Here is a 25,666-nt window from a genome sequence, read left to right as displayed (position 1 = left end):
TGCTGACTTCACATCCAAGAAGCCTCTTTCCCACCCTCTGTCCTCTTAATAGCATCCCCAAACCAGAGGCTTGCTGCTTCCTGAGCAGGCCCTGTGCTTCCCTGCCTCCGAGCCTTTGCTCGCTCAGCTCCTGCCCCTGGAATTTCTTTCTGCTCTTATTACCCTTCATCCTACCTTGGACCAAGTCCTTCCGTCCTCTTGGACTCAGCTTCCATGTGCAGTTTTCTCACCCAGCATCCACTGAGCACTGCTGAGCAGTGAGCCCGGTGCGGGAGGTGCAGGTGCGTCTTCAGGGGCCACTGTACACGGGAGGGGTGCTGAGGGCTGAGAGGGGGAGCCACGCTGGCTGCAGAGCTTGGAAGGCAGAACATGGGGTTTCTAAGAGGCTTTTCTAGAGGAGAAGGGCTTGAACTGGGCTGCAGGACTCCCCCAGATGCGGTTTGAAGCCCCCATTGCTGAGCTCCCTAACTGTACCCCTCCTAAAGTCCTTGTCAAGAGCCACCAGGTAACACGTGTCTTCTATGTACGAGCTCTTGACAGTCAGTAATTTGTTTAACGCACACCAAAGCCCCATGGGGTTTGTATTATCCGCATTGTAAAGGCGGAGGCCAAGGCTCAAAAAAGTGAAGTAACTTGGCCAAGGCCACAGAGCTGAGAAGCAACATCCCTAGAGCTCTGAACGTGGATGGGCATGTCTGCAGTCTGCTGCCTCTGAGAGCTCATCACCCAGGCCTTGGGGATAATTATTCATGGCTGTGTCTCTGCTTTCCCTGGCCCGCCGTGGGCTCGCTGGGGGCACCGGCCTCTCCTTCCTCCTCCCTGCCCGCCCCTCCCCCACCCACCCACCACCATTAGCAGCAGCGGCTCTGTCCAAAATGGGCACCTCCAGGGTATGTTGCAGGTTTGAACTGAGTCAGATCCACCCAACCAACCCCCTTGAAGAGAATGAACATCTTTGGCTTTGCCAGCTTATTCGACCAGTGGAGAAGGAGTTGGAGACGGAGCCCAGACTTGGGAATTATTCCAAAACCACTTCTGATCTCCTCGCCCATTTTGCCCAGGCTTGAACAGCACACATCAATACTGAGCACGGCAGCCAGTGCCCCCTGCTTTGCTCAGCAAGGAGACTCAGCCACGGCCTCAGATGGCAGCGACTGATACAAGGACAGCCCCACAGTGCCTGAGTCCTGGCGGAGGATGCCCACCCGCCCCTGTCCGTGAGCTCAGAGCCAGGTGTTCAGACCCTCCCAAAGTTGAACATGAGATGCCTGAGTGATGGGGCCACAGTGTGGCCACTGGGGGCTTTGAGAAGAGGAGCTTGCATCTAAGATGCAGAATCTGGTTGGTCAGAGCCCACCATCAACACCACATGCCTCTGCACTGAGCATTGCCTCTCCCGTGACTTCCAGAGGCTGGTGGCTCTCTGGGAACTCAGCCCTCCCCCCTGCCCCCAGAGAGAGCGTACTAGCTGCTTCTCAAGCAAAGAGAAGGGGGATGGGAACGGGGGATGGCTTAGGCTTAGGGCCCATACTCTCCCCTGACCCAGCTGAGGGTGGGGCATCAGAACACTCCCAGGACCCAGAGTGTCCCCTCCCCAGCCCACCTCACCCCTGGCAGGTGGCTCCCTGCACAGCCAGGCCTTCATGATGCCCGAGAAGCTGATGCTGGGGAGCTCCTGGCAGCCCTGGGGTATGTGAACAGCAAGACCATGGCCCCCAGTGTCTGTCCTGCAGGCCGAGCGGCCAGAGCTCCCGGCTGAGGGCTCAGGAAGCCCCTCACAGCAGCCAGACGCACACACACTACACGCACTATACACATACTACTCACACACACAACCACACACCCCACACAGACATATACACACCCCGCACACATACCCCTTGCACACACACTAATCTCACACACAGCACCTCTGCTTCCCAGCGCTTCCTCCTGCCTCCAGCCCTGTGGAGACAGTTGGCAGAACCCAGGTGCAGTGAGTGCCTGTAAGTGGTGGCTGTGCCGTCCTCGGCTCTCCCACCTGACCGAGCGGGGTCATTAATTAGGAGCTCCAGGCCGGCGTGGTGAGGCAGAGCATGCAGCCTCCAGCCCCAGCACAGGAAATGGACTGAGCCCGACGTGGGGAACGTGATGTTTGAGGGCTGTTGGGCTCTGGTCCTGGGGACATCCTGGGGCAAACATTGACCCAGCTGCCAGGATGGAAATATCTGACAGGCAGGAGAAAGGGGAGGGGCTGCCCACTAGTGGGGTAGTGCCTTCCAGAATCCCAGGATCAGGAATATCAGTGTTGGGGGGACGTGCAAAAATCACCTTGCATACACATGCACAAGTGCGCGCACGCACTGGCCACAAGGTAAGAGAAGTGGTGGTCTTGGAAAGAATGGGAGACAAGGGTTAGAATTTTAGACGGCATTGCATTTGTTCAGTCTCACACCATGCACTTTCCAGCCTCTCTGCCTTTGCACTTGTTTTGCTCTCTATCTAGGATGCCTTTCCTGGCCCCACCCTTATCAGCTGGGCAAACTCCTATTCAACCTTCAAAGCCCACATCAGCATGACCTCCTCTGTGATGCTACCTTATTCCTTCTCAGCAAATTGTAGACACTGTAACAAGTTGATTACCCATCCATCTTTTAACAAGTTGATTACCCATCCATCTTTCCCTCCAGAAGATGGTCCCCTGAAGGGCAGAGATAACCACATCTACTTTGTCCCTCTACATCCAGCACTCCCTCATGATTTTTTCAGGAGATGGGATCCTAGATGGTTTCTGTCTTTTGGATGGAATTGCCGTTGTTGCAACAATCACGTTTGTTCCCTGGCAAGGGCTCACATTGGCACAGTGTTTCCTTCCTTTTCCCCTACTCATCTGTCTGGTTGCCCCCAAAGTGCCACCTCCTCCAGGAAGCCTCCCCTGTCTTCCCAAGTCCAAGTTAGGAGTCCCATGGGTTAACATTTGTAACTGCCTGTTTACCTGTGTGACAGAGAAACAAAGTCAAATCATCCACTCTTCTCCCCTCTTTTCTGCACCTTCCAAGTCTAGGGGATCCCTACCTGGCCTGGGACTACCCTGAGGACACCGTGTCCCCCAGCCAGAGCCTGACACACAGTAGGCACAGTACAAATGTTTGCTGGGGAAACGAAGGGCTGGCGGACACCCCCACCCCAGCTTTGGTGACAGAAGGACACAGGGCACATCCCATCCGGAAGAAGACACCTTTGGGGGCCAAGGGATGGACAGAGCATTAGTCTTCCCTTGGGAGCCAAGATGCACTAGACCACTTCTAAGGCCTTTTCAGGGTTCCAGGTCTGGCCAGGCTGCTGTTCTGCTGTGTGGCCTTGGGCATCTCCCTCCTCTGTTTTCTCCTCTGTACAATAGAGGGTATGGGATGAGTGACAGGACGAGGCGGGGTGGGGTGGGGGACAGGCAGACATGTGCTGTCACTGTATGGCCAGGGCCTGACCCTCATTTCTCCTGTCCTCTAGGCGGCCGGGCCCAGCCAGGCACCCAGAGACCAGCCCGTGTGGATGCTACTGGAACAGTACTGCCACGCAATCACGACCCTCACCAACCTCTCAGGTATGCCAGCCCCCTGCCACCACCGGCGGTAGAGCCCGGAAGCTGAGGGCGGGCCCAGGGCCTGGAGGAGAAGCGGGCTCTCCCAGGCCAGCCCCAGCTCAGCAGGTGGTGATGGGTGACTGGCTTCCAGGCCCGGGCCTTGTGTCTGTCCTTGGGCAGCCCCTTCCCCACTGGGGCTCAGGTCCTTCACCGATGATTAAGAACTTGGCCGGGAGTCCTTCTCCAGCTCCCGGCTCCCTGCGTCTACACCCAAGGAAGCTGGCTGGCCTGGCATTCAGGTGCCCGAGGAGGGGGCACCTTGCTGCTCTCAAACTCCAGCAAGAAGGTGTAAAACACATTCTCCCTTTGCCGTGGCTACAGATGTTACCTCCTGGTAAGAACCTGTGAAGTAGCAGCTGGGACCCTGAGTTCTGACCCCTTAGAGTTTCCTGGCGGCTGATTCAGAGTCAGGGTTAGCCACTGCAGAGCTAACTCAGAAGAGCCCCGGGCCTTAACGGGCTCTGGAAAGATGTCCCCAAGGCCCCGCCCAGTGTCCTGGCCTTCTCAGGGCTGCATCCACAGAAGCAGCAAGGAAGGAGGAGGGCTGTGGGTGCCCTTGGGATCTGGAGCTACTGCCGGAACACAAGGAGACTAGGGTGCTGGCCAGAACTGGGACCCAGCACCAAACGCAGCCCAAGTCATGCATAAAGAGGAAAACCTTGTTTTCTGCCCTCCTTAACAGTGGAGTGGTCGAGAGTTCAGGTGTTAGGGTTAGACAGACCCAAGTCTGGATCCTAGCTCTTCCACCTAACAACTTTGTGACCCTGGACGAGTCAGCCAACCCATCTGTATTAATTTGCTTGGGCTGCTGTAAAATACCACAGACTGGGTAGCTTAAACAACAGAAATTTATTTTCTCATGACTCTGGACCTTAAAAGTCCAAGACCAAGGTGTCAACAGAGTTGGTTCCTTCTGAGGCTTCTCTCCTTGGCTGGTAGATGGCCGTCTTCTCCCTGTGTCTTCACATGGTCTTCCCCCTGCGTGCGTCTGTGTCCTAATCTCCTTTTTTTACAAGGACCCTCGTCGCATTGGATTAGGGCCCACCCTAATGACCTCATTTTAAAGCAATGACCTCTTTAAAGAACCTATCTCCAAATACAGTCAAATTCTGATGTATTAAGGATTGGGGCTTCAACATATGGATTTGGGGGACACTATTCAGCCTATAACATCTGAGCCTCAGTTTCCTCATCTGTTAACAATTGGTCAAAGTCGACCTCAGAGGCTTACTGTGAAGGTTGAAAGAGAGACCATGGCTACACCAGCGTGTCAAGCAGCCATCGGGCAAAAAATGGAGGCCCCCCATTTCAGGAGAGCTCCCACCCTCCCCTCGCCAGAACTCTTTGCTCTCAGAGGCAACACTTGTTCATCAGCAAATCCACCACCTTCTCCCTGCCCTCCCTCTTTGCCCAGTGCGTGGCATGGACCCTCGCCTTCCCCGTGACCCCTGGCGGGTGATACGCATCCTCCCCACCACTGAGCCTAGTGGAGAGAGTCCCAGCCTCTCCAAACACGAGCTCTGCCCTGCTTGACTTGTAATATCATCCATCTGTTTATAAATGGAATACATATTACATATATTTAATTTGGAAAAAAATATTTTTAAAAACCGAAGAAGACGATAAGTACTCATTATCCCACAACGCAGGAGTTTTTTATAATGTTTACATCCGCCAGAGGTTTATCAAACCATAGAGCCTCATGTGTTTTCTTTTTTTCTTTCCTCCACAAAACTGGAATGATCCTGTGTCCACAGTTTTGTAACCTGCTTTTTCCTCTTGTAATTCGGAGTGAACATTTCCCTGTGTCATTAATTATTCATCCACCACGTTGCTGTGGTGCTGCCTAGTGGCCACGGTGGGGACGCATCATCCTTCATTAACCGTGCCCTGCGGTGGGACATGCAGGCTGTTAGGATGCCCTCGGACTTCAGGGATAGTTTCTCAGGTCCCCACATGGTAGGGATCTCCTTTTAGGTGTCCACTGATCGAGATAATGCATATTGACTAACAACGTTCAGAAACAAGTAGAAACAAACAACCTATTGTTTTGACGTACATTCATGCGATAAAACTGAAAAAACTAAGAGCAAAGGAATGATAAACACAACATTCAAAAGAATGTTCCCTCTGAGGGAGGAGTATATAGATAAATTCGTAAGTGATTGGTAATGATCTAGTTTTGGATTGGGCAATAGATTCCTTATATGTGCTACTACATACAAACTTCCATAAAAGAAAAGACTAAAATAAAATAAAGTTGGGCCATATATGGGCTAATGATGACAAGAGGTCATGAATCAAAGACTCTGATCAATTAAAATGCATTCCCTTGAGGTCCAAATAAAGGAAAAACACACATAATCACAAGAGACTTAAGGCAGGCTTTATGTGGATTATTTCTGTTTTATTCATCACAGAGGAATCTAATAGAGCATATACTGTAAGTTGTAAGGCATATTATTTTTTCAGTCCATAGGCAATATAAGGATCCAGATGGAATCAAGGATTCCTTGAAATAACTCCCTAATCCAATACACACATACACACACACACACACACACCCCAGGGCTGGTCAAATGGGAAGAGAACCTTGGTCTGGGAGACAGGGCTGCTGCCAGGGCATTTGTTCTTTCAGTGGTGACTCACTGAGCACAGGCCTGGAGCATTCTGATGGGTGCTGGGGACTGCTTAGTGAACATGACCAGCCCTGCCCTCTGGGAGTCACAGTAGAAAAACCATCAACCTTGATGTGACGTCGACCAGCACCCAGCAGACGGAGGCACGGAGAAGGGCCACCCACCCCAGACAAGACAAAGGAGGTGAGAGCTAAGCTGAACATTAGAAGGGTGAATGGGAGTCGGCTAGGCTAACTGGAGCACAGCGGTAAGGGCATTCCCGGCAGAGGGAACGGCACATGCGAAGGTACAGAGGTAGAGAATGTTCCCAGGGAATGGCGAGTTGTTCCAAAGTGCATCTCAAGTTGAGCAGGAGCGAGAGGATGGGGAATAGACAATCATGAAGAATGTTGTTTGCGGTGCTAAAGAGCTGGGCTCTGTCCCGAGGGCAATGGGGAGCCGCTCTTGTGAGAAGAAGTCACACGGTCTTAGAGAAATCACTTCCTCCCCCAGTGAAGGAGACAAGGAGCCCAGTCTGCTGTGGAGATGAGGAAGGCCTGGGAGCTGTTGGAGAGGAAGTTCCTTTTCCTCCTCTGGGCCTCCCTTTGGCCATCTGTAAATGACAGTGTGGGGTTGGACGGTTGCCAGGGGCCTGAAGCCTGATCCCAAGGCTCAACCTGAAGACACCAGGCCATCTCCCCTGTGCCAACGTGGAGTGGGGTAGGATGGGGAAGGAGTATCTGGCCTGGCCGGGGGCACTGTCCCCAGTGCTGCAGGGCAAGAGAGGGGCACCTTCTAGCCTCTCCCAGGCCTCCATGTCCTCAGCAGTCCCACTGTAACTGCAGTGAACCCCACAACCTGTCCCAGCCCTGCATACTCCCTGTCTCTTCAGCCTGACAGAGCACAGCCCCATCAGACATGCAAAGGCAGACTCTGTCCCCTCAAATCCTGTTTTCTAGCTGACGTTTGATGGGTGGTGGGATGAGTGAGAGAACGTGTGTGTGCTGTGCAGACACACGACTGTGCGAGACACCGTGTGTCTTTCCATTGTGCTGTGCACGCCTATCCGGTGTTAGCTGTGCGCTGGAGGACCATCCACTGCCACTGCAGCTGACATCAGAGGTGGGCCAGAGGCACCTGACCCACCCCCGCTCTGCTCATGACACCCAGGTATCTTCCCCAGCACCTGTCACACTTCCCTGAACTTATTTGCAACCTGTCCCACCAGCCTGGGGGCACACAGACTGTCCCAAATACCGCTGCCCCAATGCCTGGCCTGGGAGCTCACCTCCATCCCAGGGACCTCCCACCCACCTCTGCTTCCTTAGCTAGCAAAAAGTCCCAGACTTTATTAATTGTAGTTGATTTTAATCTAAGTGAGGAAAGTTTTCGCTCTTTACAATATCTTCCTCGTTTACCTATTTGCGGACACTAAACTGAGCTGTAAAATCAATTTGTTCCAAAGCCGCTCCTTTTTTCATTTTCCTCTCTGTCACATCTAGAATAACAGACAGTCATACCTATGATAATAAACTCCATGACGAAATGGCCCTGCATCCTGGAAACCAGGGAACCCCAGGTCTGTGGGCCTGTGCTCAGGCCCTGACTGTCCCGTCAAGACGCAGAATGAACTTTGCCTCTGCCCCTGAAATGGTCACTTCCCAGAGGAACCTATATCCCATGTGCTGTCCCAGTTAAGAGCAGTCCAGGTCACCCAGGCCAACCTTCCATTCTTCATGTGAGATGATAAGTCCTTGGCCTATGGTCACGGGGTACTCACCACCCCATGAGATAGCTGCTTTTCCTGTGCTGTGGCTCTGGTGATGAACAGGTTAACAACTTAGCTTGATCTCTCCTTTTCCCCCTGTGCTGGGATCAGTGTGTGGAGAGCCCTCCTTTGTGCATGAATGAGACTAATTCCCAATGAAGAAATGGGCTGATCCTGCCGGCCACACTCTAGCCTATGTGGGACCCTGTGAGGCAGGGCTCAATCTGGGACCAGGGCCGAATCTCAGCCTGGGACTGGCAACAGGACTCTGCCTAGGGTTGGAGTTGGGACTCAACTGATCCTCACCTGCTCCTGGCACTGGTTATTAGGGACACTAAGGGACCTCTGCCTCTGCAGCTGCCCGAGCTGAGCCAAGGGCTCTGTCCATTCAAAAGGCAGAAGACAGACCTGGCTGGCTGGTCTGCACCTTGTACCTGCCAATCAGCTGGCCCTGGAGAGATTCCTGTGCTCAGCCCTGGTCTCAGTGCTCTCTGACTCTGCCTGGGCAGTGACAGCAGCATTAATATGGAGGCTGGTGAGATTGGAGCACACAAAGGCAGCCCAGCCTGCTTCTCCTCTCCCTGCTCAGGGTATAATGCTGGCTCAGGGTGGTCTCAGCCTTCTCTGGCAGCTTTGTTCCCAGTGGAGGATGGCAAGAAGGGATAGGTCTAGCTCCCCTGGGGCTTCCAGCCCAGCTGGGACTGGGTCCCAGCTCTCCCTGCCCTCTGAAGACAGAAACACATACACTCACACACACGTTCACACACATGTACATCTTCCTTTGTACGTCTGCCTTTGCATCTCATAACTCAGAACCAGAGATTGTCAGGGCTGGGAGGGGCCTCTAAGAACATGTCATTGATGGAGAAACTGCCCCAGAAGAGAGGGTGAGAATTGGGGTAAAATGCATAGAGAGTAGAGACAGAGACAGGGGGAGTAGAGATTGAGTTGGGGTGAACAACACCCCAGGCCCTGTCTCTTGAGCCCAGATCCCCCCACTCAGCAGGCATGAGCAGTGGGCCTGCCCTAGGCACTCGGAGTGGAACCACAGGGAATTATGGAGCAGGCAGTCCTGAGGGGCCCAGGCAAATTCCAAATAAAGGTTTTTAGCTCCTCCACACTTGCTATGGGGTCTGATCTCTCCTACACACACACACACACACACACACACACACAGGTGTGGAACCAGTTTCAGGCAGCCCTGCCCAAGCCAAGAGGAAAAGAGGGTCTCACTTCTCACTTTATTCCCTCTGAAACCCAGGGCAGTAAGACCCGGGTGTTTGAAATCCTCCAGATAATTTCAGCCAGATTCTCCCCTGGACTTCTCCATGTCATTAAATGGCAACACCACCCCGCCCCCAGTCACCCAAGCGGCAGACCTAGCATTACCCCTGGCCCCTGGCTCGTGCTGGAAACCACCCACCCACTCCTCCCTCCAGTTCCTCCTCACCAGGGCTGGCACTCCCCGAAGTCCCTCTCCATCCCGGCCCCCACGGCTTGGTCCGGGTCTGCACCCATTCAGGCCATTTGATCTCACTAGACTCTTCAGTGGCTGCCTTGCTTCCCTCGAAGCCCCTCCAATCCACTTCCTTCCCAGAGGCCAATGGGACTTTTCTAGAGCGCACATCTGCACGTGGACTCGCCACTCCCTCTGTCGCCCCCTCCAGTGTCCTCCCTCAAGGAGGAGAAAGTCAGGCGGCGAGCCACCCAATTCTGGCTCCTCGGGCGGGCGGGCACGCTTTGCTGCGCCATGCAACCCCTGGGCCTCGATCCTCGGACGGGTCATTCCGCCCACCAGGCCCACACTCTCCATTCCCGCCACCCTCCCCCGGACCTTGCCCGGGCCTGAGAAGGCGGACCCAGGGCAGGGCTGGTGGGCCGGGGGCGGGAGCCTGGGCCAGGGCGAGAGGAGCCGCCTGGCCCCGCCCCCTGGTGCCGCCATTGGCCGCGACCTAGCGGGTGGACTGGCAGCTCCGTGCGCTCTGCAGCTCCTCTCCGCCAAGGTCCCGACTTGGCAGCTCCGGGCGATCCGGCGCAGCGTCCGGAGGCTGTCCGAAAGGTCGGGCTGGGCGAGCAGGGCCAGGACCCTGCGCTCTCTCGGCCGCTCACTCTTGAACCCAGCCCCTGGCAGCCACGCCGGACGCGCACTCACACTCCCTCTCGGCGCGCGGCTCCGGGGCGCGATGGACGCGGCACTGCTCCGCAGCCTGCTGGAGGCCAACTGCAGCCTGGAGCTGGCAGAAGAGCTGCTCTTGGACGGCTGGGGGCTGCCCCTGGACCCCGAGGGTAGGCGGGAGGCGAGCGGACCGGGTCGGCGCGAGCTCCTTCCCTGGCACGCTGGGTGCCCCCAGGACCCCGCGCTCCGAGCGCCTCGCGCCCTACGTCCTGCGGTGCTCCGCGCCCCCAGCAACCCCTCTGAGCCCCGCTCTGCTCTCTCCCGTTGCAGGTCCCTACTCCTACTGCAACACGACCTTGGACCAGATCGGGACGTGCTGGCCCCGGAGCGCGGCCGGAGCTCTGGTGGAGAGGCAGTGCCCCGAGTACTTCAACGGCGTCAAGTACAACACGACCCGTGAGTGTCCCCCGGACCCTCCGCCGCGGGTTCAGCACCCGCCTCCCAGGAGGGCGGTTTAGGGGGTAGCGAGGGCTCCGGACCCAGCGTCGAAGACCTAAGGGCGGTGGCACCGTCCTACGGCCGGCGTTAAAGACATAATACTGTGGGCGCTCCCTCTGCCCCTACCTCACTGTTAGCTTCAGACCTCAGTAAGGCGGTGATTTGCCCACGATTCCCGTGCTCCAATGCGCTGAGAGCCCAGAAAGGAGAGAAGGAAGTACTTCCTTCCTTTTGAGGACAAACCTCTCTCCCACATTATATACTCTTGGTGCCTGAAGTTTCTCCATTAGGGCGTCTCTTTGTTTAGCCAGTTTCCGCCCCCCATCTCCCCGGGGAGGTGGGAAGGGGTGGGGCGCATAGGCTAAGTTCCCAACCTCCAGGGTGAGTGCCACGATCAGACTCTACTGTGGGAGAGGAGGAGAGCAGGAGGCAGGAAAAATGGGGTGAGGCTTGTGTTGGGGGACATGCAAAGCGTAGCCGTTTCTGGGCCGGAGTGTGGGGTGTAGCCTCTTCCCTACCCAAATGTCCCCGGACCGGCCCTCTGGGCTGTGAGTCCGGGGCGGTGGTCAGCACTACTGCTGCTACCCAGGTAACGCATGGTGTCTGAATCAGGACCGCCCACCCCCACTCCCTGGGAGAACAGCCTGTGCTCTCCTTCCTCCTGGCCAATCACCGGCTGGCTTGACACTCTGGGGAAGACGGCAGCAGAGGCTACAGGAGTCACACAGCATCCAGGTGGGGTTGTTCCGGATGGGCTCTGGGAGTGGCGGGGTGGGGTGCCTGAGTCTATGCCCTGTGGAGGGTCTGATGGGAGCCAAGTGGGAGTGTCTTGTGAGACTGTGGAATGCAGCATCACTAACCCACCCTGAACAGCCACTCGCATCTCCAGCCCCGCCCCACCAGCAAAGAGCCTTCTGAGACGCTGGGCAAGAGTGGAGGGCATCTGTTTGTCTGAAGCCCCTCATCCTGGAAACATCATAGCAACCTGTCTCTGAATGTGTGTCTGAATAGTGGCACAGCTCACCTGTCACCTCACTCGTGCGCACACACACACACACATGCCTGTCCAAACTCAGGCCTTCACCCCGAGAGATGGTTAGAGGGCTAGACGGTAGCATCTGCATCTGAGGCTGAGCGGCATTCCCCTGTCTGCACCAGCGGAGGGCTCTCGTGTCCCAGAGAACAGCTGTGCTTGGAGTCCAATGGCAGTGGTGCTCCTAATGGAAGGGAGTGAGAGAGGTAGTGGGGCTGCTGAGGAAGATTTCTGCGTCATCTGACCACACTTCCTATCCATGATTAAAACACACCTCCCTGGGAGGAGGTGAGGTCTCTGACCCAGGAGATGTGCAAGCAGAAGGAATGGCTTCCACGCTCCTTCCCAGTCCTGAGATTATAAAACTGTATTTTTAGGATCTTGTGAGCCGTGTGGGGTGGGGCAGTGGAGATCAGGGGCCCTGACTCAGTCTGAGCCCGGAGACCAAGCGCTAAGTGAGGTGATACGGCCCCTCCACCCCACGGCCTGTGGACCTGAGGCAGCTCGGCTCTGGTTCCTACAGCCTGAGCTGTCCCCTCTCTCCCCAACCAGCCTGGAGCCCCCAAGGACAGGGCCTGGATCTCTTCTCCATGGCCAAGCTGAGCACAGTATTCAAACAGTTTATTAAACAGCTACTATGTGCTAGCCACTGACTGGCATTGAGGCCCCCACTCACAATTGCAACAGACAAAAGGGATGCAGAGTGATAAACGCCCTGACTGGGGAGTGCAAGGGGGCTATGGGATGAGGAGGAAGAGGGGAGGGGAGGCGAGAAGACTTCCCAAAGGAGGTGCCGCAACACGTACCAGACCACTCACATCACGTCAAATGAGAAGCTGAAAAAAGGTCAGGGTGCCACGGAGGTTGGCAAACGTAGTGCCAATTAGCCCGTGGTACTAATGAACAGTTTTCTTCATTTGGACCAAAGTGCTGCCCGCACTCTGACTGCTGGCGAATGGGAGAAGCATGTGGGACAGAAGCAGCATTGCCATTAACCAGTGTGGCGGCTGAGGTGGGAAGAGCCGAGGTAGCTAATGGCAATGGCAATGGGGTGATTGATTTCTCTCCTCCCCTGCCTCCTAGCCACCGCTTCCTCCTGCTCTGTTTGCCTTTTCAGTGGGATCTTTCCTGGAGAAAGAAGGACACGGGGAGGGAAAAAGCTCCTATGAGAAGCCTGGGGGAAGAGGAGGAAGGGTCCCGGCTCCTCTTCCTGCCTAATTTTGTTATGCTACAGCCAGACCCCCGCTGAAGCCTCATGTTTTAGAGGGCGGGCATTGCCCGCATGGGACAGAAGCTTAGGCAACAGTCCTCGTGTACTTTCGTCCACTCAGCTGAGCACAGAGAATCGGCCACAAAGCTACCAAGTGTGGATCATGGTCCAGGTGCCAGCTACCGCTGAGAGCTTTGCATACATAATCCCATCATCCCCACCTCCCTAAGGCCCCCTGAGATATGTACTGCTCTTATGCCCATATTGCAGATGAGAAAACTGAGGCTCAGAGACATGAAGTCACTTTTTTCAAGGTTATAATCAGCTCCTTCAGCCATCACTCTTAACCACCGGGCAGCACCACATCCATGAGAGACAGTTTTGCAAGAAGAGCTTAGAGGGACAGGAAAAGACTCATGCCTTTACCCTGGAGGATCAGGGAGGGTTTAGCCTCTGAGCTGGACTTCTAGGGACAGGTGGGATTTTAGTAGGTGAAAGTATAGTAAGTCTAGGGGAAGAGATGAGGACCGTGCTTTGTGCCTCGGGACTGGCCAGTGTCATATGGAGCACAGGTAGTAGGAGAAAGAAGCAGATGAGACCAGATGGATGGATGCTGGTCAGATGACGCACGGTATTGCAGAGGACTTCACCTTTGGTGCAGGAGGGAGCCTAGGGGAGCTTGTGAGCAGAGGAGCTCAGCTTTGGGGCACAGAGTCTCTGGTGGCAAAAGGAGGGGTTAGGAGGCTACTGTGACTGACCCAGGTCAAGTGGAGGCTGCGAGAGCAGAAGAGGGCATGGATGCATTTGTAACTGACAAGACTGGGATGAGACAGGGAAGAGGGAGGATTCAGGGACCACACTAGGAAAATGCTGAGCACAGTAGAGGATATGTGGACTCTGAGGAGCTGGAGGGACATCTGAGTGAAGATGTGGAGAAAGCAATTGGCTGGATGAGGAAGCCCAGGCTAGTGCCTTGGTCTGGAGACAAGGTATTCAGGAGTTCTTGTGTGGTTAGCTAACAGCTACAGGTAGCAAGTGTGGGAGACTTGGTCAGAGCCTTGTTATTCTTACCCAGAGACTGTTTCCAGATGCAGCAATGGCCAAGGGAAGGGAAGAGACTTGTTCAAGGCCACACATGCTCGTCATGGCAGAACCCAGTTAAGTGTCCACGTGTCCGAGTCCCCTCCAGTGTTTTCCCCCACCTGGCGCAGGTTCTGTGTGTCTGTACTGTCATTTGACCTGTCTTAACTCATTAATCTTTACACACACCCAATGACAGAGACATAGTATTATCTTCATATTACACATGGGGAAACTGAGGCACAGAGAAGTTAAGTGACTTTCCCAAAGTCGCACAGCTTATAACAACAAGGATTCTAACTAAGGCTCTGCTGCCTCTGAGAAAGCAAATCCGATGGGTTAAACAGAGAAGGAATTTGTTGAAAGGCTATTGGGGAGCTTACAGAATTACTGGATGGAACGGAGAACCAGAACCAGAAATGGGGTCCCCAGCCAAGAACTCAGGGCAGAGCTGGCCCAGTGAGGGAACTCCTACTCTCCCTGAGTGGGCCCTGACAACGCCACGAGCCCTGGCCACCAGATGGGCCATGGCCCTCCTGTCATCACTGCCTTGGGTTCTTAAGCTTCCTGCAGTGGTCCCCAGGAAACCTTCTGCCCATCTCCATTTTGTGGGCCCCCAGCTCACTGATTTCCTCGGGGCCAGTGCATCTGTTGAGGTGGGGGGAGTGTGGAGCTTTGGGTCCCACACTCCAGCTCTGGCTACAAGGGAGCCTAGAAGGTGAGGGCCTGGCATTTCAGCCCTATGGCAGAAGGTGTTCTCTGCCTCTCCCAGGTTACCCTGAGCCCATATGGGAATCAGGTTCAAATTCTGGGCCACCCAAAACTATCATAATATCCATACACAGTAGAACCTGGGGCAAGTCCCACCCCCTTCCTGGGCCTCAGTCTCCCTGTCTGTAGGGAGAAGGGAAGTGGATTAGCCCAGCAGTGGTCTGGCCGGAGGTGGGCACTGTATTCCATTTTCCTCCCACCTCTCACCTGTATTCCACTCCTGTGCCCATCTCTATGTGCGTGTCTCTCTCTGTGTTGCTCTCTTTGTCTCCATGGCTCTATCTCTGTTTCTATTTCTAGGTGTGGTTCTATCTCTGTCTCTGGGTGCATTTTCTCTCTGTCTCTTTCTGTGTGTATGTCTCTGTGTATTTCTCAGTCTCTATCTTGTTTTCTATATATGTGATTCTCTTTCCCTCCCTCCCTCCCTCCATCTTCCCTCTCCAGCTCCCTTCCTTCCTCTCTCTCTCTCCCTCCCCCTACCCCTCTCTCCATCCCCCTCCCTCCCTCCCTCCCTTCTCCCCAAATCCTCTATCTCTCCCTCCTCCCATCCCTCATTCTATCTGCCCTACTCAGGCACCTCCTCTTGCCTGTCCCTGTGGTCCTCGTGGCTGCAAAGAGGGTCCCGCAGCCTCGTGGACAGGGTCATTTTCCTCCTGCGGAATCACCAAGCCCAGCCCGGCTCAGCCTCGGCTCCTTGACCTCAGGCTCACAGGACCATGTCCTGCTGAGAATGGCAGGCCCATCAATACTGAGGCATCTGCCAGGACAGGGGAAGAGATGCCTCACCTAACCCAACCCTTTGGGGAGGACTTGGGGGTGTCCACTTCCCAGAACCCCAGTCTAGAGACATTCTGAAGCCCTAGTTGTGTTAAAATGGAAACACATAAACTAGGTGGTCTCCAGCCACAGGGGTCTTCCCACTGGGTCTGCCTGCTTGTGCTCAGGAGCCAAGGGTGATGAGAAAGGCTGAGCCCTGTCCTCAGAGAGCCCCAGGCTGCTTAAAGACCAAGCTCACACAAATCAGCCATCAGGGATTGGAAAGATGGGTTTGGTGGGCACTGGAGCATTCCTGGAAGGCTTCCTGGAGGGGGTGGGAGTGGTTCTTGAAGGTCTTGAAGCAGTGGGGACATTACATGTGTTGAGGACAGGCCTGGTGCTGGGGTGTAGCCTCAGGGAGGGTCCCAGGTAGATGGCCCCCTGGGTTGAGGAATAGAAACTGTGACTCCAGGAACTCAGGTCTGCATTCCCAGTCCCCAGTGAGACCCAACCACACCCTGACCCCTGAAGCCCAAGGGTCAGCAGTTACCCTGTGTGTAAGAACTGTCCCCTGCTGGGAGAGAGGGAAAGTGGGACAGGCATGACCATCACTGAGGGTCTGGCTGAGGGAAGGAGGAGGAAAGAGAGACAGAGCAGAAAGGACGCCCCTCTGGCCATCCAGACACCTGAGAACTTCCCAGCTGTGAGGCCTTCTGTGCTGAGTTCAGCCCTCCCCGCACCTGCTGCTTAAGACTGGGAAATGACTGGACCAGAGAGGAAAAGACACTTTCCCAGGGTCCCACAGAAAGCCAGGGCCCTGAATAGCCTCAGCAGGCTCTGGGAGCTCTCAGCCCACTCTCTAGCATTTTTCCACCTCTGCGTGCATGGGGCGCAGACAGCTGAGAAGTGTAACAGTGGGGTCTCAGCTGTCCCTCTGCTTAAGGACCCTTCATCTCAGGGAAGACCTAAGATGCAGCCACCCGCTGCTTTCCCTCGCCCCTTCCCCAGGAATCCTCCACGTAATGTCCCATTCCCTGTCCAGGTTCACCTTTTATTGGGTTTGTGGGTATGTTGCCTTTTCTCCACTAGCAACAAGCTCTTCAAAGAGGCGTAAGACCTGACCCAGCCTTCCAGGGGCTCCTGTGTTAGAGAGAGATTCTTAAAGAGAACTTTTTGCTATTTGCTCTTAAGTGAAACAGCACAGCCAAGGCTGTAGGAGTACATGGGAGGAGGTTGATTCCAAAAAAGAGGGAGAAGCAAGTTGGGAAGACTTCATGGAGGAAGTGCTGTGGAGCAGGGCCTTGAAAAATTGGGCGAGTGATGTGTCAGGTGGAAGGGAGGGTGGGAACAGAGGTGGAGAGGGAATAGGGCCGGATCATGGAGGCCTTGAATGCCAGGGCGTGGGCCTCGGTTCTGCTAGCATTAGAGCCCCAGCTGCTTGTCCGTAGCGTCATGACGTAGGACTGGAGTACTCTGGAAGGATGCCGCTTGGTGTTCAGGATGTACCATCTAAATCTGAATCCGGATTGGCTGGAAACTTTGACTTTGTCCTTCCCCTCCCCTCCCTCCTGCTATTGAGTCAGAGGCTGCAGCATCCTTCCCTGCCCACTCCCCCCACACCCTGGCAACCCCAGAAGGGTCTGGAACCCCCAGGGCAAATCGCCACCCCCAGTGACTCTCAGGAACCACCCCAAAGGACCGCAAATGCAGTTCACCCACCTCTAACCAGGTGCCCCAGAGTCTGGCCGGAATTTCCTTTCACAGCTCCTGCAGGGGTGGGGCTGGAGGCGAGGGATGGCAGGAAGAGCCCAGAGCCGGCTTCAGGAGAGCTCACCTAAGTCCGGGCTGTGCCGCGATTGACTCACTGAGTGCCGAGCAGGTCCACCCCATCTAAGTCTCAATTTCCTTATCTGTGTGAGGGACACAGAAAACATCCTAACCTCATGGGGCCCCGTCACGACTAGGGGACGGCGCTGCCTAGGGCTCCCCGTGCCCAGCTAGGCTATTGTCAGCAAGGGGAGGAGAGTGAGGCCTAGGGTCTGGAAGGAGGAGCAGTCGCGTCTCCCGGAATCAGGTCCTTGAGGGTCCCACTCCCACCGAGGATGGTTGTCCTTCTGAGGTCGTGTGGCCTTCTGTTGTCCCCGAGAGGCACCAAACTGTGTGGTCTCTGGGTGGTGTCTTGGGAGGGGACGGTCTGTCTACACGAAGAGGGTCTGATCCCCAAAGGCCTCTGGAGAGAAGCAGCCCCTTGGCCCCCAGAGACCCCTGTGTTAACAGGAGGACTTAGGACTCTGCCAGCCAGAGATGTCTTCACCGCCCGCCCCACTCGCCCACCCCCGTCACTTCCCAGAAACGATGGTTGGGAGCCAGTTCTAACCCTGCTTGTCTCACCTTTGGGCAGGGTTTTCTCCTCTTTGGGCCCCCGTTTCTCTACAGGGTGGGCGGTGAGCTGGGTGGGTTGTCGTGGCCCCTTCCCCTGGCATCCTGCACCCCACGGCAGCCTCTGCCGCCGGGTCCCTTCCCTCCGCCTCCCTCCGCTGGCTGGCGTCATGGCGACGAGCTGGTTGAGCGTTGCTAGGCATGGCTGGAAGGAGGGAGCCGTGCGCAGTGGGGGCTGGAGCAGGGGTAGGCACCTCCTCCCACTTGCCCCTTCCCTGGGGAGGCCAGGGATCTCACACAGTGAGCTGCATTCCACTCACACCTCTTCCCTTTTTCGTGGGCCCGCTGTGGTCTCCATGAATCTGCTTTGTGCCTCCCTGACTCAGTTTCCCCACCGTCTGCTGTAAGTGTGGACATTTACCCCTGCCACACCTACTCAAGGGCGGAGGGGCATCATGGGTGAAAAGCCCTTCAGAAATAGAGAGCTGAGGGTTTGGGGAGGTGCACAATGGACAAGGGGGTCTGGAGAGCAGTGTCCACACGATACTGAAGACATGGGAAAGAAGTTCCCTTCTCTCATCCCAGATGTCATGAGCAGATGGCCCCGAGGAGGCCCTTCCCAGCCTGATGACTGGGTTGGTGATAGCAGATTCCCGATCTCTCAACCCGGCAGGTTGGTCCTGAGCTTGGCTGAGCATCTCCAGCTGCCCCCACCAATGTGCGGTGATTAGATCAAGACGGGAAACGTTCAAGCTTAACTCAGGGAGACGCACGCTGTTTGGGAAGCTCAGGGAGACTGTGCTGTTGGCACCATGACTGTGCCGTGTTTCCCCAAATGGTCTCTTAACTGGAGGTGAAAAGCAATTAGTCATGCCCACAGTATCACTGCCTAGTCCAGGCAGTAGAGATTTTTCCCACAAAAGAAAAGTGACCTAAGGTGTAGGTCCCAAGCCAGACAGGAAGGAGATAGCTAGGTCTGCAGTAGTCCAACTGCAGGGAAAAGCAGTAAGGGGACTGAGGGTGGCATATCTGGCCCTTTAGGCATTTTCTGCTCTGGGGGTCCAGGCACTAAGTGGCTAGGACACTGCAGAGGTGGCACAACTGACTACATCTTCTGGAACACAGGGTAGCAGGGAGAGCCTCTCCCTTCCAGAAACACTGACTCCAGGATCTCCCATGAGAAAGTGTGTCCTGGGGGAGAGAGATCTATTTCTGCCTCTTCATTGCTGGTGACCCTGGACATGTCTCCCTCTTTGGGCCTCTTTAGACCAAATGAAGGAGAAGTTGCCTCGCCCTCTTAAATTCCCAAGGAGATGCCTGCTGACTCAGTTCCCAGTTTACTTTCTTGCCTGGAATCTGGAGGGTGCTGACCACAGGTTTGCTGTTTCAGATGGACACCCCTACCCAACAAGGGCTGGACTTACAGTGTCAGCAGTTGTGGCAGCGGGGCTCAGCCTGCCCGTGGCATGAGTGTGAGACTCAAGATGCTCCTGCACGTGGGACAGTTTTGCATTTGCCATGCAGCTTGGCAGAGCCTGGGCATCCAAGGTGACAAACTCTCCTCTTGGCCCACCCTGAGCCTCTCATTCTCATTTGGAGTTCCCCGGTAACCTAGACAACAGCACCACCTCGGTCCATCCTGAGCCCCTGTGTGCGCAGCTCTGTGTAGCCCTTGAGAAAGGGCCAGAGGTGACCTAGGCCTTGCCACCCCTACTCCTCAGCTAGCTGGGAAGGCGTGACCCCTTTACAGAAATCAATGAGAGAACAATACCGACCCAGCCTGAGCTGAGAGAAGTGAGCAGCTGACCCTCCAGGGGCTGGAGCAATCATGGAAGCACCTGGAGGTACTAGGAATGAAGCCGGGCATTGAAGAGGGTCATGGATTATCTTGACCTTCTTGGCCTGGGTCCAGGGCTATGGGCTGAATGGGCAGAGCGGGGAGGGCCAAGTCTTAGGCGCTCTCCAAGGTCCCCCCCACCTGCGTTCATGGTGGGAAGTGGGCAGCGGTAGCATTTTGCTGTCCGTGGTGCTGAAAGTTTCATTCCTGCACATGACCTCATCCCTTCAGTAAATATTGCTTCTGGCCCTTCCCATCACCATGTCAGCACCCTCCCACCCTCACTTCTTGTAATCTTCTTTCCCGGCAGCCAGTGACCACATTCCCAATCATCCCCCACATTCCCACTCATCCCCATGCCCAACCTGTCTCTGGCACTCTCTCCCTCATAACCACCACCAAAAAATGGTCCCTCATGGTCCCCATCTCCCATATATTGCCAGTTCGACTATCAGAGATAGAAGTGCCAACCTCGGGAGTGCTTAAAAGTGACGTATGGATGTCTGGGGTTGTCACAATGGCTTGAGGGTACTACTGGCAGTTAGCAGATTGAAAAGTCCCACACAACAAATACTTGACCCACCTGAGATGCCAATAGCATCACTGAGAAGCAGTTTACATTACTTTTTCTGAGTGGGGAAAATGAGGCCGAGAGGGACGGGACTTAGCCAAGGTCACTTAATCAGCCAGAGACAAAACTACAGCTAGAATTTAGGCTTCCATCTTCTCCCAGCCAGGCTCCTGGACCTCTCAGGTGACTGCCCAAATCAGAAGCTCTTGTCAAAGTGTCAGCATCTGAAAGGGACAGAGCAGATTGTAATGAGGGCTTTCAACAGGCCAGGGCCACTCTGGGGACAGAGTCCTGGCACGCTGCAGGGGATAGAGTCCAGGCTTCCCAGACCACAGAGCTCTGGAAGAGAAGACCTTGCCTGCATCACCCAGACCCTAATGACCCTGGCAGACTCCACTGCACACCATTGACATCGATCTTTGGCGGAGGCACCTGTGTTGCTGTGGTAACAGGCACCCACCTCACTACATCCATCCCCACAAGTCTGGCCTGACCATCTGCCCTCAGACTCTCCGTGCCCATCTTCCTGTGGTTCCCAGGGGGGACTCTTCCTGTCTTACTTTCTCCTGTCCAAGACTGTGCCTGAGGGCTCAGTGTCCTCATTAGCTAGCTCCCCCGAAGTGCTGGGAACATCTCTCTTCCAGTCCCCTGGTACGCAGTGTCTATAGCCAGAGCCTCATTCCCAGGCATGGCTGGGCCCCCAGAGGGAAGCCCCCTCCCACCACTACATCCCACATCTCAGACCCTGCTTTCCAAGGCTTCAACAGACCTGAGTCAATTTGATTCAGCCCACGTATACTCAGTGGCTCACTCCTGAGGAGGGATCTGTTGACTCCAATATGGTTTCTTCCTACTTGTCTGTCCCCAGGGAGCTCAAGTTCAGTAACAGAGAAAAGAAGGATCAATTCTAAAGAGATGAGACTCATAGTGAGTTACAGCAAATGCTCTAAAAGAGATTTTTCTTTTTCAAACTATGTTGTACGATAGTGGGTTGTGAAGTAAATTTAGTGGGTTGTGACTAGTATTTGTATATAGAATAAATATAATTCATTAGAAAGTAATAGAAAAATATTATAGCTGTGGTCAAGATAAATTTCACTTTGTGAAACTGGATTCAGTCATGTGAGCGGTGTGTGTGTGTGTACTGGACTGTGAGATGAAATGGATATGTGGCTGTAGTTCAAGGGCAATAGAATGTGAAGACCTATGTTTCAAGAGATGGGAAGACATAGAGGAGGTGCTTAGAGGGAAAAAGAAGAGATTACTTAATACCTTGGGTGTTGGGGAAGCCTCCAGGAGGAGGTGGCATTAGAGCCTGGGGTTAAAAGATAAGTAGGAGTTTGTAGGACTGTGTCCATGAGTAGAGGGTGTCTCAAGGGGTGGTTCAGTACGGAGCTCGGTGTGTGCCAGGCCTGCTGGTGTAAATGTCAACTGCCATGTGGAGTGGTAGAGATGGGTCAGGAAAGTTCGGCTGGGGCCCGGGTGCCAAGGGCCTTGAATAGCACACCAAGAAAGTTGGACTTTATTCCCAAGAGCAATAAAAAGCTGCTGATGGCTTTTATTCAGAAATCAGCATGATCACTCTGGCAGTGGGGGTAAAGGATAGAGAGTCGAGGGGGGTAAGAGATGAAGCCAGGAGGCAAGATAGGAGGGTGTTGTGCCAGTGCAAGGTGACTAGAGAGTGGGTGGAAGGGTGGGCAGGAGAGGAATGGACTCCGGAAAAAGAAAGAGGAGACAGAATCCACAGAGCTTGGTACCCCAGGGGCATTGATGTGAGGGACCAGAAAGGTCTCAGATTTGCAGCATCTCTATCCTGACCCCCTCCTTTCCGCAAGCCCGCCCCATGGTCAGTACCACCACAAGATATCATACTTGGGAGACGATTATTCTGAGGTCTTGTCCTCAGGGAGCCCCACACTGATCTGAGACACCGGACTCACCCACCTGTACAACTGAGGCCAGGTCATGAGCAAGGGCTGGAATGTGGGGCTCAGGCTGTCAGGACTGAGAGGGTTGGGGGCATTGGGAGGCTCAGGAGAAAGAGACTCGTGAGATGCAAGCAATCAAAGAGGCCTTCCTGGAGGAAGGAACTTAGCATTGACTTCAGAAAAGCTAGATAACATCTAGGAACACATTCACAGAAGATAAATTTTTCTGCCCTTTGAACCATAGGCAGGATCAGGATCTGTCTCACCTCACACAGGCCTGTTGAGAAGGACTCTAAATCCCCATCAGGGAGGGACTGTTCATTTTACAAAATCACCCACCCTCCCAAAATGCCTTTACATTGGTCCCGTTGGCTTCACCCCATACTCTGTCCTTAAGTTCAGTAACATCACTGACCCTATGCATCAAATTGTCTTAACACACAACGTTTCTTTCTTTCTCTTAACATACAACCTGTAGTAAAACAATCCTGTAGAGGGAGAAAACCCAAGTGGGGAATTGGGTGCCATGGTCAGGGGCTAGGAGCTAGTGTCCTCACATTGGGGTCAGAGTCGGTGTCAGACCAGCATTGGCCTGACTGACTCACACTTGGGCCAGGGACCTGCCAGAGGCAGGCCTCGCTGATAGGTGACAGGCCCAGGAGGCATGAATAGGCCAGTAAAAATCCCAAATTTGAAAAATCTATAAGCTCAGAGCACCAAATTAAAAAACAATTAGGCTAATAGAATCTCCCCCATTGTTTCTGCTCTTCTGCAAGTGCTCCTTCATAACTCCATTGCTTTTAACTCACTGTTACCTCAGCGGAAGTGGATTTTTAAAGTAACTTAATTATTTTAGAACTCATTGCTTCCAAAAACAATCTAAAGTTCCCCCTTCGGCTCTGTGACTCTGTGCTCTGTGAGCTATTTTTTTAAAATTAGCTTTATATTGTGATTCTAATGTAAGCCCAAAAGAAAAATCCACAAACAACTGCCCATTAGCCAGAGAGCAGAACGCTGGTACAAATTATCCCCAAACAATAGATCGTTTAGAATTTTTAAGTAAGCGGGGGAGGTAGGGTACATAAGACAGTGAAATGCAGAGCAGAGGCTGGCAGAGGGCTTTGGAGTTATCAGGTGTTAGGCATTCCTCTGGCTGGAAGTGATGGTGGGCTACCTGGGGAGCGTGGCTTAGGAGCTAGATCTTGACAGTCAAGCTAGAATTTAAAGAAAATATGCGCCTTCCTTGAACTTCGTACGTCCCCCATCAATAAAACCCTCACTTCAGTACCTCAGACACTGATGCTCTGAAATGTCTTTTCCCACATCACATTCCAACTTTAACACAGAGCCAGGTTCTCAAACATTTAGAGATCACATGGTGGTCTCCGAGGCAGCCGCAGCTCAAGGTCAGCAGCACAGTCCTGTTTCCCCATATTGCTGTCATTCCTGTACCGCTACTCAGTAGCCTAGGGGTTAGGAACATAAATCTTGAAGCCAGACCTTCTGGGTTTGAATCTTCTCATCTTTGTATCCTTGGCGAGCTGCTTGATCTCCCTGTGCCTCAGTTTTCTCATCTGTAAAATGGGTTAATCTCAGTACCTACTCCATGGGGTTGCCTAAGGATTGAATGGACGAGTGTAAACAAAGCAGTTAGAAGAGGACCTGGTACAAGGCAAACACCTGCTGTATAAATAGTGACTATGGTGAAAGTGGAAGTGCCAATACTGGTGGGAAAAGTATGGATCTCATGAGCATAAAATGATTGCGATTAGGATGGAAACTCTTCGGCATGCTGAAAGCAGTGAATCTTCAGCCACATCCCAGGGCTCACCGTGGGGTTCAGTTTCAAACAAAATTAAAGGAAGTGTACAAAATGCTAGTCAAAAATTGTATCAAAAATGGGTTTTATCATGCCTTTTAGCTACCATGAGTGGTAAGGCTTTTGTGCACTTTTCACATGAATGACTTTCACGTGAACGTTCAGACGTGTATCCCGGCCTAGAGAGGCTGAGACATAGGGACCTTATCCTGTGGGCACCAGGGAGCCAGGGAATGTTCTTGAGGAGGGGAGTGACCCGCCTCTTGGTGCATCTTTTGTAGGGAATGCCTACCGAGAGTGCTTGGAGAATGGGACCTGGGCCTCACGGATCAACTACTCACAGTGTGAGCCCATTTTGGATGATAAGGTGAGTGGCTCCCACCTGCCTCACCCCTGGTCCTGTACAGGTAGTAGGACTCAGATTGAGCACAGAGGATGCCACGGGTGGCAGAACCAGTCCTGTGTCACCCACCCACCCCTTTCTTGCACCTCTTGCCCTCACCCTATGTCCTGCCCTGTGCTCAGTGACATTGTGGTGGGGTAGAGAAGGGGCGTGGAGGCCCACCTTCAGGAGAGCTCAGCTGGCAGAGGACACCAGCAAGGTGGCACATGACACAAGAAGGGGATGACCCTGTAACCACTGCCCCAACATCTAACAGGCAGTGTGACTTCCTTCCTCCTCTGGGCCTCAGTTTCCCCATCTGGCATTCTGATTCTATGACTCCACATGGAAACAAGTGCAGCCTCCAGAAGGGCAGTCCCCACGGGAAGCTGGGTCCCACTCAGACCTCACCAGCCCCCCTTGCTCTGGTGCTGGATTCCGTGTTATCTGCAGTGCCAACCTCCTTCCTCTTGAAGCTTCGCCTCATTCCTGACCCCAAATGATACATCCCACCCCCATCCCTCTCCTCTTTTGCCCATTACAGCCCCCAGTGGGGCTGAAACTTTTCCCCAAAAGAAGTCCAAGTTCAGAGGAAAAACACTTGTCTGCCCTGAGAAAGTGATTCTACAAAATGTGAGCCAAAGGGGGTCTGCAGTGAGGGCCACAAGAATGACAAGTGGGACGGGTCATAAAGGAGAGAAAGAGGTCCCCTCCTGCCCTCTGCCCTCACCTCTTCATCTCACAACCCCTCTGAGCAGTGGCAAACCAAAGTGGGTATAGGGTGGCGGGATAGTCTGCCCTGGCAGGAAGGAGTATTTTATCATTGCCTCTGTTAAGAATTGCCAGCATGTGGTGATAGTAAAAAGCGGACTGATTTTATTTGGTCTTAATATTGCTCTTAAAATGTCTACAGATAAGGTACCCCCTCACTGCTGCACCCGGGGCAGACTGATCCCAAGGCACCCCCAGACCTGCCATAGGTCGCTGCTTCTGAGACAGGAGGACGGGTTGGCTCCATTGTACAGATATCAAAACTGAGTCCCAGAGATATAAATCAATGCACCCTCAGTTGCTCAGCCCATTAGGGTGTGAGCTGAGATGAAACACAGGTGTAGCAACTCCCACTCCAGAATTAAAAAGAAAATAGAATCTACATACCCACATCTCTGGCATAACTCAGAATACATTGTGCTCAAATCTGCCCTCCAGTTGCACAGGGGACATCTGACCACAGCCATTTATACCAAGAGCCACGCAGGGCCGACAGGAGAGAGCTCTGGG

At 54.0% G+C, this 25,666-nt stretch overlaps 1 protein-coding gene across 7 annotated transcripts in view; it reads left to right on the top strand.

The window, feature by feature from the left end:
- Positions 1 to 25,666, top strand: part of CRHR2 (corticotropin releasing hormone receptor 2) — a 44,463-nt gene that overhangs the window by 5,813 nt on the left and 12,984 nt on the right. For 3 of the 7 annotated variants that reach the window (XM_082397974.1, XM_082397973.1, XM_082397977.1), the window contains exons 2-5: positions 3,487 to 3,580; positions 3,711 to 3,953; positions 10,452 to 10,577; positions 24,285 to 24,370. In XM_082397974.1, coding sequence (XP_082254100.1) covers positions 3,487 to 3,580; positions 3,711 to 3,953; positions 10,452 to 10,577; positions 24,285 to 24,370 — 549 coding nt within the window. Of the gene's footprint in view, positions 1 to 3,486; positions 3,581 to 3,710; positions 3,954 to 9,774; positions 10,292 to 10,451; positions 10,578 to 24,284; positions 24,371 to 25,666 lie in introns of those variants that run through there. The other 4 variants (XM_082397976.1, XM_082397975.1, XM_082397979.1 and 1 more) reach the window with 3 other exon arrangements.

This window comes from Balaenoptera borealis (assembly GCF_965194805.1).
Source record: "Balaenoptera borealis genome assembly, chromosome: 7".
In the NCBI taxonomy this organism is placed as follows: Eukaryota; Metazoa; Chordata; class Mammalia; order Artiodactyla; family Balaenopteridae; genus Balaenoptera; species Balaenoptera borealis.
The sequence above is the reverse complement of the archived record's forward strand: the minus strand, read 5'-3'. Positions and strand labels throughout refer to the sequence as shown.